Source organism: Lampetra planeri, chromosome 13 (assembly GCF_965212315.1).
Source record: "Lampetra planeri chromosome 13, kcLamPlan1.2.h2, whole genome shotgun sequence".
NCBI lineage: Eukaryota > Metazoa > Chordata > Hyperoartia > Petromyzontiformes > Petromyzontidae > Lampetra > Lampetra planeri.
The window spans coordinates 13,981,062-13,997,597 of record NC_136119.1 but is presented as its reverse complement, the minus strand read 5'-3'; the positions used below and the strand labels follow the sequence as shown (position 1 = coordinate 13,997,597).

Here is a 16,536-nt window from a genome sequence, read left to right as displayed (position 1 = left end):
CTTACGGTGAACACATTTCTACATTGGTGTGCGCTGCGACTGGGAAACCATCTGGAACTTTCTGCGGATCGTGGCACCTATTTGTATTCTGGCCACATGCGAATTGTATTCTGGGTAGTAAGGCTAGCCGAGAGCTGATACCTCGCACAGCTGAGGCTACAGGGGTAAACCGATGGGAAGTCTTGGCTGTGTTGCAGTGGCTGCAATTATTTCTGCTTCAGCAGGGAGTCCACGCGTGACGCACGATGCAGCTAGAGGCACCGCTGTCCTGGCAAACATATTAAAAACAAGCGCAGATAAATGGCACGTGCGTCTGCGCAACAGAAAGGCGCAGTGCTTCATGACAAGAGCTGCTTGCTATTATTGCCATAAATTGCCGTCTCGGCAAATTAGGTGGCGTCCTGGAAAAACTTGGTAGCCCACGTGTCGTGTGTGTGTATATAAGATAACCCATGCTCCCTTCATGCTCCCTTCATTGTAAGACTTTACAATGGACTTTTGGTACGTTTTTATTGTGTCATTTCCCTACGGATGGCCACACAATGAAGTTAATTATTCACTCCCCCCCGCGTCCACTTAATCCGTCGTTCAAAGACAACCTATCTACGTGACCCAAAGAATATGAATTCCTGCAGTCACGAAAGCTTTGAGTCAAATTTTTGCGTACATTTTTCGCTATGTATTGTGCATTGTCTGAACAACACGTGCCTTGTTTTTCTAATGTCTTTGCCTCTTGGTTTTTGTTTCTAATCGCAGATCTGCACTGCCAATGACGCTCCCAAAATGAGTCTAAGGAAACGTCTGCTGAGCTGCATCGAGTCTCACGATTCAAGCAAGGTGCCAAGAATGGAGGGGCATCCCAATGTAGCAGCGTACTACACAGCAGCAGGCTGCTACCCGGCCATTTCTCAGCTTTTGAACCACAACATTTCTGCCACGATATCACCGGTGCTCACGACCTCCACCATCAGTCACGCGCCAAACAACTTCATCGAGAGAAGATCCACTCAGCTGGTCGGCACACAGCACAACCCCCCCTACCCGGTGTACGTGCACTGCCAGAAGGAAGCGCTTTCCTTACAGCACAAGCAAGACGCTTCGCAATTCCCGCTCGCGTTTGGCTTTGCGGACCAGTGCAATCAGAGCTCCGTTGGCTTGGACACTGGTCAGGTTTGTGGCGTCTTTCCCAGTTGCTCGATCGCGAGTAAGGAGGTCGCCACCGTGCCCCTGGTCACGACCTGCAGCGGCGGCGTGCTGCTGGCGACCCAGGCCCCCATCCAGAGCGGTTTTGGCAAGACCACAGCGACCTTCACTGACCCTGCGAGAATGTTTCAGAATTTTCAAAGTGTAGACTTCCCCAAGATGTTTTCCATGCATCCCTCCTCTGTGGCCAACTTGGCACCCCACATGGTGCTGGGTTCTGTTAAGAACACAGTCGTCAATTTGCCACCGATACAGTCGACATCGTTTTCAAGAAAATATCCCATGCATTACCCATATCAGAATTCTCCCGCTTTCAGTAACCCCTTGCCTAATACGCAAGAAGATACAAGGGCCTTATACTTAGACAAAAGCAGACCGTACGACCATCACACGAACATGGCTAGTTATCTGGCATGCAGCCCTGCTCTGTCCTCATCGCAGCAGGACTTCCGAGAGAAACACATTTCCGCCAGACCATTGGAAAAGCCACCAAAGCTTGTACATGTTCAATATTCTGACAGGTCCCCTGAAGTGTCAAACTCTGTAATAAAGCAGAGAAGTGTGCGTCATCAAAGCAGGGTTCACTCTGTGAATTCTTTGTTGGCTTGTTCAAGAGAGAAACAGCTCAAGGGTGAAGTGCTTCCGAAAGTGGAGGCTGGCCATGCCCATTGGCCTCCAAGGTCATCGACAGTTCAGTCCCAAGCAATCGTCAGGAACAGAGATCCAAACGTGCCGAAGAAAACGTCTTCGGGCTCTTTTTCCGAACAGCAACAACCGCACGCGCAGTCCTTCTGCCAGTCGACACGCGACGCGCCGGAGCAACTTCTGATCCATCCCATGAACACCTCTCCCACGACGGCTGTTCCCAGGACCGTCTGTCAAGACGCCTCGTTGCCACGCATAAAGTGGGCTTGGAGCGACAACGCCGTGTCAAACTGCGGCCCTTACGCAAACTTGCCGGTCATCAGCCGAGTCTACAGTTGGGGAGCCGTTCAGAACACCGCGAGCCATGTCGATGAAAAGCAGGTCGATGGAAACAAACTTTCTCATGCACACCCAACGAAGGAGCATCCAAACATAATGTTTGGTCACGTCTTGCAGCAACCGCAAAGCGGCACGCGGCCGGGCGTTAAGGATATCGTTCAAGGTTCCGTGAGGTCAACCAAGCATGCTTCTACCTCTTCGACAGGGCCAGTCATTCGTGACGTCTTCAGTCTCTCGCCGGAGTTGGTGAGTCCCGTGACGACGGATGCGCGATCGACCAGCAATCGTTTGTTCACTTCGTGCGGTGAAAATGAAGCCAAAACGAGAGACAGGCACAGGGAGGATCAAGAGCAGAGGGCGCGTTCAAAGCATAAAGAAGAGCACAGGAAAGCCAAAAGTCAACAGACGGACAAGTGTGTTGCACAGCAGAAGGTCTCTTCGATCTTGGAGTTTGAAAAAACTGTGAAGAAGATGACCGAGCAAATCACTTCACCTGAAATACAAACCACAGCTCTGAACTCAAAAAAGAGCCAAGCCAGCGATGTGGCTGTGAAGAAGCCCGAGAGAGACCAGAGCGAGCCGATGCGATCGGACGGCTCGCCGCTGAGTAAAACTCTGAACAGGATTATGTCCTCGTTTGTCACGGAATCTACCGCAGAGCGCATTTCCTGTCAAGCGCCTTGTGCACTGAACTCTTTGCCTCCGAAGAGGCGAAAAGAGTGGATTATAAATACTCATGCTGCCTGCATCGAAAAGGATTACAGCAACGTGCAACATCTTGTTCAGCAAGAGGCATATCAAAAGAATGAAAAACATTCGTTCGGACATGGGCAAAGTCCCGTAAACAATCCACCCACCACGTTATCTTTACATTCATTAAAACAAGAAGTGTCCACGCCAGGGCACCTACCATCGCCAACGTCGATGTCTGCTGGACCTGTTGCCAAGAAAGAAATGACAGTGTCGAGAACGGTTGGTTTAAAAGAATACGCAAATGTTGAGCTGGTAATCCCACCCATTAGCGAGTCCTTGAAATATTCTGCAAAACACGAATCTTGCAAAAAACATTTTGGTGATAAACAACTGTTCCAGCCTCCGTACAAACATCTGGGTCCGAGTACAAAACTAGCAGGAGCAGAAGTTGCAACTGCCTCGGCATCTATGCTTCTGCAAAGCAAAAAAGAGGAACCAGGCATAGCCAATATAAGTGTCCGGAAAAACTCTGTCATAGACCAATGCGTAGTGGAGAAGATGGATCATAGCAACAGCAGTTTGCACACGCATGTTCCCCACTTTCAGACCGTACTTATCAGCAACTTAGACCATCAGCTCTGTGGACAGAATACTGAGCAAAATGAGTTGCCCGTTGACCTTACAGTGGAGAAGATCGGAAAGCGTGAGATCTTGGACCTAAGCAAGTTAAAAAGCTGTAAAGAGTACGCGCTGCACACTTCGGAAAAGGAACTGGATTATGAATGTGCTGAGAAGACTGAAATAGAATGTATGAGCGTTAATGTGCCTGAGCAAAGTAGTGGCGATGTACATTTGGAAGATGTTGTGCCAAGAACATGTCCACAGAAAGAAGGACCTCGTACAGCCTTAGAAAAGCGAAGTGATAAAGTGTTGCCAAATGAACTTGAATGTTCGGAAAGTGCCCTATCAATAAAAAGCAAAGCTTCGGTAAACATCGAACGTTGCAGCCCGGATAGCAGCACCAATGTAGACATGGTATCTGCGTACAACCAAGCAGGCAGTGGTAACAGTCAGTTGAGCGTGGACTCTAAACCAGAAGGCCACCTGCACAAACATCTGCTAAACCTACATCAGCTTCTGAGCGAAATGGTCGAAAAGTCCGCGGCCAGCAGTAGCCACAATCTTCAGCAGGCCTTTCAACATCTAAGGCACGGCCCCAAGCGGGGGCAAACAGTTTCTCACGTCTCGGAGAGCAAACCCACCGGGGAGGCGTCGTACGTCACAAAGCACGGAGGAGGTGGCGGTGGCGGCACAAAGCGGGGATCAAACTCGCATTCCGTGGCGCAGACGAGCAGCCGATCCGCAGAAATCCACGAGCACGCGTCCAGCACCACAAAAGAAATGTTCCTCAAAAACATCTCGATTCAAACCCGCCTCGAAGAATTTGCACGCGAACTGCAGACTCTGGTCTCTAAGAGCCTTTGCCCCTTCCCGTCCGTGGCTCGATTGGAGAGGATTTTTATTCCGGTCTCGGCCCTGCAAGAGAAACTCTTTCCCGGCCTCTCTGAGCTCGTCATCCTCAACGTCTTTAAGTGCTGCAAGGTGGTCCTCAGACCGGCAACTCTAAGGGAAGAAAAAATGCTTGGGGCAGTGTGTTGTTCAGAGAATACGCAGGAAACGGGCTCGTTCACTCTCTTCCCGTTTGACAAGCTGAAGGAAGTCTACCCAGAGCTCCTGTACTGTTGCTGGCTGGAGAAAATGAAGAAATGTATTGGTGAGCTCGTTTAATGATTTTGTTTACGCAGATCTGACGGTGTGTGCCTGTGCACGGCGACAATCGAGAATAAGACGTTTGGGATTTTTTTCTGCATTGTGCATTATTAATTATTCACTTTAGTACGCTATCAATAACGGTGGCCAGACGCCAAAGTCATCGACTTTAAAACATTGTATTTTTATAATGCCTCATCCGAGAGTTTTACAAATTTGAGATTATTTTTCAATGCAATGTAATTCCTATAATATTTTTTCTATTTAAATCACAGTGAAATGCACACTCGATTTGAAAGTAAATATTTAGTAATATTTAACACTAGATATCAAAGTTAGATTTATTAAATTGATATCATACTTGTCGATCCGTGAAAACTCAACACGTTCATCCATCGCGCTGCCTTAAAAACAAGACGGATTTTGAATAGGCGTCGTCGTGGGCAGTGGCCATTATTAACGACACGAATGTTGAGAGATTTTAGTTATTTGTCCTTGGGCACCACTGTCAGCAAAGCATCGCCACACAATTAGTCAATCCATTGCATACGCGTCTGTTAATGCTGCACATTGAACAACGACAATAAGCAGCGCTCTCTCGGAAGGCTGCTCTGTAAATCCTCACGAGATATTTGCGTCAGCTGGCAGCGTGCAGGTAACTTTGGTCACGTGTGTATTTTTGGCCGTGCAGTAGTTTGGTGCCGTGTCCATTGTAAGATGCTCTTGATGTGACTTGATGGAAATGCAGCTGTCTCTTTGGGGGCATTCGCGATTGGATTTTCCATCATCCCAGCTGCTAACTCACTGCTGTGACCGTCGCCAGGCAGAGAAATTGCCCTTCGTGTTTATTCACAACTTCTCAAACGTTTAAATGGAAATTTTCTTGACATCATTTAAAAAGTGGTTATTATTATTTGATTTAAACCCACGTTTTATTCCCTCCCGATATTACTGCTCTAGTTCGTGCATTTTAAGTTAATCGTAATGCATTGTGCAGTCAATAATCAAATTTATGATTATCAGATTTAATTTAAATACTTTTTGAATGGGAAATTTATAGAGATAGATTACAAACTCAATTTCTGTACTGCCATCTCGGCAGAGTTTGCCAAAATACATTCAAATGATAAAGTACTGGAGAAATGTGATGTTTATACAAACAATTAACTGAATGTCTTGTAATTTGGATACACAATACCAGTTACTTTGAGGTTTGTAGTTTACATACCAATTACAAACTACACTCGTCATGGACTAACTTGTTTGTGTTACACGCACTGTAGATACTGTGCCCACCTCCGCATCGTGCCCAGATTGGCAATGTCTCAGTACTATCTGAACGTGACATGATCCAAAGTGCTTCGTTATAAGTGTCTCTCACCATTATTACAACATAAATTAAACGATCTATCTCTTGAGGGTTCACATATCTGTATGTGTATTGATTTAAAACCCCCTTAACTATGACTCAACAATGTGGACACGGTGACGTTTGCACACTGCGGGTCTGGGCCCCCCCTCCCATGCCTGCCGATGCAGTTTGGCGGCATCTGAAATCTCTCCTGTGTGGTGCATTTGTCAAGCTAAGGTTAACATAATACATTAGTGGAGTGTCGCCCATGAATGGACAGTATAGCCCGGGCATTGATTTCCCTTGATTTTTGTTTATCTATTCCTACAGCCTCGCATTCATTGAATTATAAAGATGCTTTCTGTCTCGGTAGTCGGTTGGTTAAATACCAAAAGATGCCTTTCAGTTGTCTGCTGTTGGTGCCACCTGAACCGTGTGCACTATTGCCGAGCTGCGCGTGACTGTAATGCTGTATTGTGTTGCAGATCAAAACAATGAAGCGACCGAGTTGGAAAAGAACCCTGTTGATTCTACAGAAAACGGAGGGGGAGACGGTGCAGCAGAGGTGACAAACGAGTTATGTGAGAGAGTCTGCTCCTCACAGGACTCTCTCCAGGAAGACCGTGGTGCCACCACCAAGGCACAGTGCCTCTTTGTGGAAAATCCCCAAACGTCACCGGCGGGCGCGGAAGAGGAGCCCTCCGTCGGCGAAGCCGTGGGTAGCGACATCGCCGAGTCGGCCGTTGTGACGAACGATTCTAATCCGTGTGAGCAGACGGGCCCTGCTGACGAAAACGCGGAACGCTCCAGAGGAGCGGCAGTGGACAGCGCTCGGAGTGGAAGTGACGCCAATCTGGAATGCACGCCGTTGATCGCTCCTTCTCCCCGAGAGGATCCACATTCCACCACGACCGACGTGTCGTCCGACTCTGCAGCCACCTATCCGGTTATTTCATCGTCCGATGTAAAGGATGCAAACGTATTATTGTCGTCGCCTCCGAGATACGAGCCTGAGAATTCCGGCACGATCCAGCACTCTGCTGATGACGCGCTTTGCTCCATAGCTGTAGAATCCGAGAATACAATTGAAGAGAATAACAAACTGCTTGAAGTTAAAAGGTCTAAATACGTTCACGGTGTCAAACAACGACTTCACAAAAGGTCGAGTCCAAGGTTGCTAAAAGAGTCGGTTGGAACTGATAAACACCAACAGGCATCGGACACATTTCTGAGCAAAAACGAGGTATGCAAGTCGGAGGACAAAGCGAGTAAGAGACGTGTTCCGCTGCTGAAACTGAAGGGGGACATGACAACTTCCATTGTGATGGCAACACCTGAGGACGAGAGTCAGGCTTCAAAAGTAAAGTTGGCGACCACTGAACAAACCTCGGGTCACCCAGTGGTGAAGAGGAAAACGGTGCCACCTTTAATAATACGAAGCCATCATCAGGCACACGAAGTTAGGACTCGGCTCAAGAGCCCATTGAGGGTTGCGCGGAAGGAAAAAACGTTTTCCACGAGTGCCGGTCAACTTGAGAACAAGGCTGTAGATACGCAAGAGCGAGAGTTTGAAGCGTTGGAGGTTGTCCGTGACACTGAGGTGCCATTTGAAGAAACCGCTTTTGACGATGTAAATCCTGCCATGGGTTCAGAAACCAAGGACCAAAAGCACGTACGTGATCCTTTGACGGAAGAGGCATCCCCTGGATGTGGCCGGGTGAAACGGCCAAGACTTAAACACCTGCGGGCGAGTTCCCAGGTGGCTGAGAAAAAGCTGAAAAAGCAGACGCCAGCGTTACGAAGGTCTCTGAGGCAGAAGACGTCCGGCATTCAACTCAGGTCGCAGAGAGGCGCGAGTTCGGAACGACGTCTCGTCCAGGTGGTGCCTGGGAAGAAAAGCAGATGCAAGCGCAAAGGCGACCGAAGCGAGATTTCTCCGAAACTTTCGCGCGGCAGACAACGGGCGTGCGGAAACGCGGACGGGGGCAAACGAGAGGAGCCCCCGAGCGACAAGAAGACGGGCGGAGACTTGTACCCAGACCTGGTGGGCAGGCGCGTGCTGCACCTCTACGACGACGAGGACACGGAGAGGTGGTACCAGGGGGTGGTGACGCAGCTGTACGAGGAGCACGACGACCCCCTGGAAGCCATCTACGTCGTCACGTACGACAGCGAACCCGGGTGGCAGTATTATCTGGAGCTTCTGCAAGACTACCGGAAAGGCTGGTTGAAGCTCGTCGACTAGACGTAGTGCTGCCCACGACATTTGCGACCGGTTATATGTAACATATGCATTCAGTCAACAACGAGAATGTTGGTTTGCTAACATTAGAGACTTTTAAATTAAAGATATGCTGTTTACCATTTTGTTTAGGTTACATTTAAATACGTAGTTTATTTTTTTGTATTAGGTGCTTAAATAAAAGGCACGTGTCTGTTCCATACGCGGCGGTGTAAACAACAACAACGGTGGCGTTTTATTGTTGACGTGACGTTGCGGATGAGAATGTTTTTGTTTTCGTTTTTGGGGTTTTTTTTAAACAAAATTTGTAACTTCATTAAAATATTAATATTGTTATAATGTTCATGAACAATATTTTGAGGCAGTTTTATTATACGTATTTGGTGGTCACAACTGCTATTAAGACAATCTGTTCTGTATGAATAAAAACATATATGGACATAGTGGATGTGGATGTCAATAAATATATATCCTGTAAACACTTCCAGTACATTTCCACTAATTTTGTTTGAATAGCTGGGCCCGCTGCTTTTGACGTTCAGAGCATTTCCCTTTTCCAGCGATGGGCAGTGATTGCCCCTTTCGGGGTGGTATCCTCCACGTTGCTTGACCGTCAATATGATGTCTCTAACTTGCACACTTTCCTTGACCGTCAATATGATGTCTCTAACTTGCACACTTTCCTTGACCGTCAATATGATGTCTCTAACTTGCACACGTGTTACTCTTCCTGTGTGTCGGCGTAATTACAAGCAACACTTGAGCATTCGTTGTATTTTCTCTGTAAATCTCTGATCAATGTGTCATTAAAAACGTGATTCTTTAGGCAGATTTTCATAATCAATTTCAGTTTTCCAAACGCACTCCAACCCGCTTTCGCTGGCTTATATTTGAAAATATTGATCCAGGTTGGAACTCTGATGTAGGTATTGGCACTCTGATGTGTGTTAGTACAGTACTGTATATGTCTTCAGTTGTTTAGTTGTAATAGAGGTTGTTTTTGGGTTAGATCGCGTAAATATATAAATGTGTCGTTAAACCCGCCACCACCCGACACAGCCAACTAGTAAGGGTTGTCACGTAAACAGAACGTGGCCAATTCGTCACTAGTACAGCACTAGTCTATAGTGTAGTGTATATAGTAGTGTATAGTGTAGTATACTAGTACAGCATTAGTGTGTTGGAGAGCCAAGCCACAACATTTACAGTCCGAGTACGACGCTTCGCCAGTAATTGCAAGTAGCTTCATCAGGCGACAGCCAGATTTGTGATGTTCACGTGCCAAACCTTACTAGTTGGCTGTGTCGGGTGGTGGCGGGTTTAACGACACATTGATATATTTACGCGATCTCACCCAAAAAGAAACCTGTACAGTATTATGGATGATGTTGGTCGCGAAACTATTTAGTTGCACTGTACATGCCCCTTGCTTGCTCATGTCCAGCTCGGGTTGAGATGTGTCAGAATGGCAAAAAGTGTCCCGTGGAAGGTGGACGAACACCACTAGTCGAGCTGGGCCACCACTAGTCGAGGTTGGACCACCACTAGTCGAGATAGACCACCACTAGTCGAGATAGACCACCACTAGTCGAGATAGACCACCACTAGTCGAGATAGACCACCACTAGTCGAGGATGGATCACCACTAGTCGAGATAGACCACCACTAGTCGAGATAGACCACCACTAGTCGAGATAGACCACCACTAGTCGAGATAGACCACCACTAGTCGAGATAGACCACCACTAGTCGAGATAGACCACCACTAGTCGAGATAGACCACCACTAGTCGAGATAGACCACCACTAGTCGAGATAGACCACCACTAGTCGAGGATGGATCACCACTAGTCGAGATAGACCACCACTAGTCGAGATAGACCACCACTAGTCGAGATAGACCACCACTAGTCGAGATAGACCACCACTAGTCGAGATAGACCACCACTAGTCGAGATAGACCACCACTAGTCGAGGATAGACCACCACTAGCCGAGATAGACCACCACTAGTCGAGATAGATCACCACTAGTCGAGGATAGACCACCACTAGTCGAGATAGACCACCACTAGTCGAGATAGACCACCACTAGTCGAGATAGACCACCACTAGTCGAGATAGACCACCACTAGTCGAGATAGACCACCACTAGTCGAGATAGACCACCACTAGTCGAGATAGACCACCACTAGTCGAGATAGACCACCACTAGTCGAGATAGACCACCACTAGTCGAGATAGACCACCACTAGTCGAGATAGACCACCACTAGTCGAGGATAGACCACCACTAGTCGAGATAGACCACCACTAGTCGAGGATAGACCACCACTAGTCGAGATAGACCACCACTAGTCGAGATAGACCACCACTAGTCGAGGATAGACCACCACTAGTCGAGGTAGACCACCACTAGTCGAGGTAGACCACCACTAGTCGAGATAGACCACCACTAGTCGAGATAGACCACCACTAGTCGAGGATAGACCACCACTAGTCGAGATAGACCACCACTAGTCGAGGATAGACCACCACTAGTCGAGATAGACCACCACTAGTCGAGGATAGACCACCACTAGTCGAGATAGACCACCACTAGTCGAGATAGACACCACTAGTCGAGATAGACCACCACTAGTCGAGATAGACCACCACTAGTCGAGATAGACCACCACTAGTCGAGATAGACCACCACTAGTCGAGGATAGACCACCACTAGTCGAGATAGACCACCACTAGTCGAGATAGACCACCACTAGTCGAGGATAGACCACCACTGGTCGAGATAGACCACCACTAGTCGAGGATAGACCACCACTAGTCGAGATAGACCACCACTAGTCGAGGTTGGGTCTCCCGCGCGGTCGTCAGTCGCTGCCCGCTGCCGGTCTCGAGGGGCACCACCGGTGGCACCAAAGACAAAGATGCCCGTGTAGGCTGTCGACAGGCGGGGCAAGTGCCGTCAGCGAGTAGCACGTATTCAGGCCGGCACGGCACACGAGGGGGTGGGTGGCCAACACCACGCCCGGCCGCCTTTGTCTCCCCGGTGGCGATGTTTACACATTGCGCCAGATACGCCAGGTACTCATTTGAGGCTGAGTCGACCTAGGGGAGGGCCAGGACGGGTTCGGATAATCGTCACCGGTGTTGGCCGTGAGCGGGAATCGAATCCGGGTCGCCGGGTTCGTAGAGCAACGTAGCACAAACCACCACACCACCATGACACCACCACGGACACCACCACCACGACACCACCACCACACCACCATGGACACCACCACACCACCATGGACACCACCACCACACCACCATGGACACCACTACACCACCACCACGACACCACCACACCACCACGACACCACCACCACTACACCACCACACCACTACACCACCACTACGACACCACCACCACGACACCCCAGCAGCTGTTCGCCTGGGCTCGTGATGTCGCCCCCTGGCGGTCTCGTGGCCGATGCGTGTGGAGTTGCCCGCCCTGCTGACTGGGTGCTGTGCTGTGCTGGGTGTGTGCTGGGTGCTGTGCTGTGCTGGGTGCTGTGCTGGGTGTGTGCTGGGTGCTGTGCTGACTGGGTGCTGTGCTGTGCTGGGTGTGTGCTGGGTGCTGTGCTGGGTGTGTGCTGTGCTGGGTGTATGCTGACTGTGCTGACTGTGTGCTGTGCTGGGTGCTGTGCTGGGTGTGTGCTGGGTGCTGTGCTGTGCTGGGTGTGTGCTGGGTGCTGTGCTGGGTGTGTGCTGTGCTGGGTGTATGCTGACTGTGCTGACTGTGTGCTGTGCTGGGTGCTGTGCTGGGTGTGTGCTGGGTGCTGTGCTGACTGTGTGCTGTGCTGGGTGTGTGCTGTGCTGGGTGCTGTGCTGGGTGTGTGCTGGGTGCTGTGCTGGGTGTGTGCTGTGCTGGGTGTATGCTGACTGTGCTGACTGTGTGCTGGGTGCTGTGCTGACTGTGTGCTGTGCTGACTGTGTGCTGTGCTGGGTGCTGTGCTGGGTGTGTGCTGGGTGCTGTGCTGGGTGTGTGCTGTGCTGGGTGTATGCTGACTGTGCTGACTGTGTGCTGGGTGCTGTGCTGACTGTGCTGGGTGCCGTGTTGACTGTGTGCTGGGTGCTGTGCTGACTGTGTGCTGGGTGCTGTGCTGACTGTGTGCTGGGTGCTGTGCTGACTGTGCTGGGTGCCGTGTTGACTGTGTGCTGGGTGCTGTGCTGACTGTGTGCTGGGTGCTGTGCTGACTGTGTGCTGGGTGCTGTGCTGACTGTGCTGACTGTGTGCTGGGTGCTGTGCTGACTGTGCTGGGTGCCGTGTTGACTGTGTGCTGGGTGCTGTGCTGACTGTGTGCTGGGTGCCGTGTTGACTGTGTGCTGGGTGCTGTGCTGTGCTGGGTGCTGTGCTGACTGTGTGCTGGGTGCTGTGCTGACTGTGCTGGGTGCTGTGCTGACTGTGTGCTGGGTGCTGTGCTGTGCTGGGTGCTGTGCTGTGCTGGGTGCTGTTCTGGGTGCTGTGCTGACTGTGTGCTGGGTGCTGTGCTGACTGTGTGCTGGGTGCTGTTCTGGGTGCTGTGCTGACTGTGTGCTGGGTGCCGTGTTGACTGTGTGCTGGGTGCTGTGCTGGGTGCTGTGCTGTGCTGGGTGCTGTTCTGGGTGCTGTGCTGACTGTGTGCTGGGTGCTGTGCTGACTGTGTGCTGGGTGCTGTGCTGGGTGCTGTGCTGTGCTGGGTGCTGTTCTGGGTGCTGTGTTGACTGTGTGCTGGGTGCTGTGCTGACTGTGTGCTGGGTGCTGTGCTGACTGTGTGCTGGGTGCTGTGCTGACTGTGTGCTGGGTGCTGTGCTGACTGTGTGCTGGGTGCTGTGCTGTGCTGGGTGCTGTGCTGTGCTGGGTGCTGTTCTGGGTGCCGTGTTGACTGTGTGCTGGGTGCTGTGCTGACTGCTCTGTGGTTCTCCACGACTCTGTGTGGTTTCTGTCTTTAGTTTGTTGTCCTTCCCCCGCGCCTCCGATTAGCACGGTTGGCCACGTACGGCGCGAAAGAAGTTCAACGTGCTGTACATACTGTACACACTGTACACACAGACGATGCTGCAGGGGCCCCGTGACACCACGGCTCTGTGCCACGAGGTGGCGCTTCGCCACCACCACCACCTCCACCCCCCACGCTGTATCACAACCACTGCCTCACCACCACCACCACCACCCACGCTGTATCACCACCACCACCCACGCTGTATCACAACCACTGCCTCACCACCACCACCACCACCCACGCTGTATCACCACCACCACCCACGCTGTATCACAACCACTGCCTCACCACCACCACCACCCACGCTGTATCACCACCACCACCCACGCTGTATCACAACCACTGCCTCACCACCACCACCACCACCACCCACGCTGTATCACCACCACCACCCACGCTGTATCACAACCACTGCCTCACCACCACCACCACCACCCACGCTGTATCACCACCACCACCCACGCTGTATCACAACCACTGCCTCACCACCACCACCACCACCCACGCTGTATCACCACCACCACCACCCACGCTGTATCACAACCACTGCCTCACCACCACCACCACCCACGCTGTATCACCACCACCACCCACGCTGTATCACAACCACTGCCTCACCACCACCACCACCCACGCTGTATCACCACCACCACCCACGCTGTATCACAACCACTGCCTCACCACCACCACCACCCACGCTGTATCACCACCACCACCCACGCTGTATCACAACCACTGCCTCACCACCACCACCACCCACGCTGTATCACCACCACCACCCACGCTGTATCACAACCACTGCGTTGTCTGCAGTGCACCGAGGGAATCGAGCCAGGACCCACATCTAAGAGAGAGAGTGAGTCCCTTCCAAATCAGAATCTTTAAACATATTTCAGGCAAAGCCCACTGGAGCGGTGAGCTCTGTCAGAGGCGACACGTGGCCACACGTGGCCTGACGTGCCCATCGCAGAGGCTCGATCAGCGCACGTGGGAAGTTCTAGGAGCAGCCACATCATGGTGAGCTCGTGTCGATGTTAAATGTGCAGGGAGGGCAACGACACAAGACCTGGAGAAAAATCCGCGCGACCACGCGGGGAGAGAGAAACTCCAAATGTACAACAACAACAACAGGCATCGTCAGGGTCACGATCGACCCCACGACCAGTACTGCTGCTTCTGTGACAGTGAACCTGTCCTGATGAGACACTTAATGTCGAAACCAGCCCAGAGGCGCTTGCGAGTGACCAACCAGCGCTGCTGGAATGATGCCTCCCAGTCGCCGTGTGGCTGGCGGGCTGTGTGCGTCGTGGTTACATTGTCGTGTGTGTGTGTGCCGGGAGCAGATGTGGGAGCAATGCGAATTGGTTCTGATGAAGATGCCTCGGTGTGCAGGGTCTGAGGTTCACGTCGTGGGCAGCCTTCTTCTGTCTCGTCCGGTTTCGTGTGAATGAGTCTCCGCCGTCTCCCCGAGGGGGATTCTACACTGCCGCGTGCCGGTTCACGCGGACAAGGGGAGCCGCTTCCATTGAACTCCTGAAGCGACGTTTGCCCCTATCGGAGTCGTATTTTGTAAATGTTGAACATGGAAACTATTTCACCCGAGGTGTTCTCATGCCACGGACCCATAACGTACACACATTCTTAGTATTCATTATAACGTAACACACATTCTTAGTGTTCATCATAACGTACACACATTAAATTTCGATTTAAAGCTTTCGTGACTGCAGGGATTCATCTTCTTGGTTCTTTCGGTAAAGTCACGTAGAAGGGAAATAATAAAATAAAACAATAAAATAAAATTCTCACGACATTTCGGCCACAACACAAGCAGCCGTCCTCAGGTGAAGACAGAGCTTTCTGAAAGACGGCGCTCCAATGAACACTGCTAAGCTTGGCAGCGTATTTTTTTTTATTCATCACACATAGGATTCGTACCGTCCCTAAATAAAAGTCAGTCATGATGATTACAGACTGAATTTGCTAGGTCATAATGCAGTCGAGTGCTGGATGTAATTAAATGTGTTCACGTTGCGTGTTCGTCCGTGACATTTTTGAATGGTAACACTGGTCAGCAACAAAAAAAAAATTCTTTCTGGCCTGGACTTTTGCAGCTGTTTTAGACTAATTCCTGGGTGCTGATTCCAAATCTGATCTCAGATTTTCTCTATCACATCTCATTTTATGCTATTGGTATACCCCATTTTCATTGATTTTATCCGAAATTAACTCTGTCACTTATGATTGCAAGTTGTTGCGAGTCAGTGACTGCTTTAGTGTTAAAATATGGTGCTGTATTTTTAGGATAGTGTGTTTATAATATCATTTTATGTAGATATCCACATTTATTTAATATTTTTCTTCTGCAGTTTTAATTGAAAATGCAATATTTGATATCTCAAAAACCTGATGTGATAGACAAAAACTGATGCCAGATTTGGAATCAGCACCCCACAATTACCTTAAAATCGTTGGAATACCTGATGCCAGAAAAAGTGTGTTGACCAGTGTGATCTGGCCAGGTTTTCATGTCCGTTAGAATAATGCGCACACAATCAGGAGGTTGCAAGTTCAATTCCCGGTCTCATACTTTGAAGAGTTCTGATTTGTGGGAAGTCATAATTGCGCGTCTTCATGAGAGACCGATCTCGTTGTCAGTGGTGCAAAAGCACAGCAACTAAAACTCAACACGTTCGTCAATAACAGCGTGGCCTTTAAAGTTAAAATAAAATAGGTGACGTTTCGGGCATGTAATAATCATGTTATAATGAGTGTAAAACATATTACATGATTTTGACTGACTTAGCAGAGCAATATTCAAAGGTAGAGGACATTTAAAGTAACGTGATTGAGGAATGTGTTGGGGTTTTTTTGTTTTATCCCTGTGACAGCAATGTGAAGTATTCACCAACGGGCCCTGAAATTGTTGATGGCAGATCGAAATGATGAAAGAGGAAAAGAGGGCGGAGTGTTTTTGGAGAGATCAATCGATCATTGCGCCCGACGGACACTTTTAAATGGGCACGTGTTTCCAGTTATCACATGTGGATCAGAAACATCGGCAAAGAGAATGGGAAAATGAGATGAAAACTGAAAGAAGGCATCGAGAGATGATTTCCCAGAATGTCACTGAGATAAATATCAGCAGATGGATCAGAAGTTATTTTTAAAAAATCTGATCATCGCATTGACTGTGGAGGCCAGTTTTGTCGGCTTGGTCCGGACACGTTGAAGGCTGGTGAGGGAACAGCAGGCCAAGGAGTCAACTTA

At 49.8% G+C, this 16,536-nt stretch overlaps 1 protein-coding gene across 4 annotated transcripts in view; it reads left to right on the top strand.

Annotated features, from left to right (window-relative positions):
- Positions 1 to 8,724, top strand: part of LOC144722106 (uncharacterized) — a 35,241-nt gene extending 26,517 nt beyond the window's left edge. For all 4 annotated transcript variants that reach the window (XM_078600260.1, XM_078600262.1, XM_078600261.1 and 1 more), the window contains 2 exons: positions 757 to 4,654; positions 6,487 to 8,724. In XM_078600260.1, the coding sequence (XP_078456386.1) occupies positions 784 to 4,654; positions 6,487 to 8,246 (5,631 nt within the window). In that variant the 5' untranslated portion in view covers positions 757 to 783 and the 3' untranslated portion in view covers positions 8,247 to 8,724. The remainder of the gene's footprint in view (positions 1 to 756; positions 4,655 to 6,486) is intronic.
- The last annotated feature ends 7,812 nt before the right edge of the window (positions 8,725 to 16,536 follow it).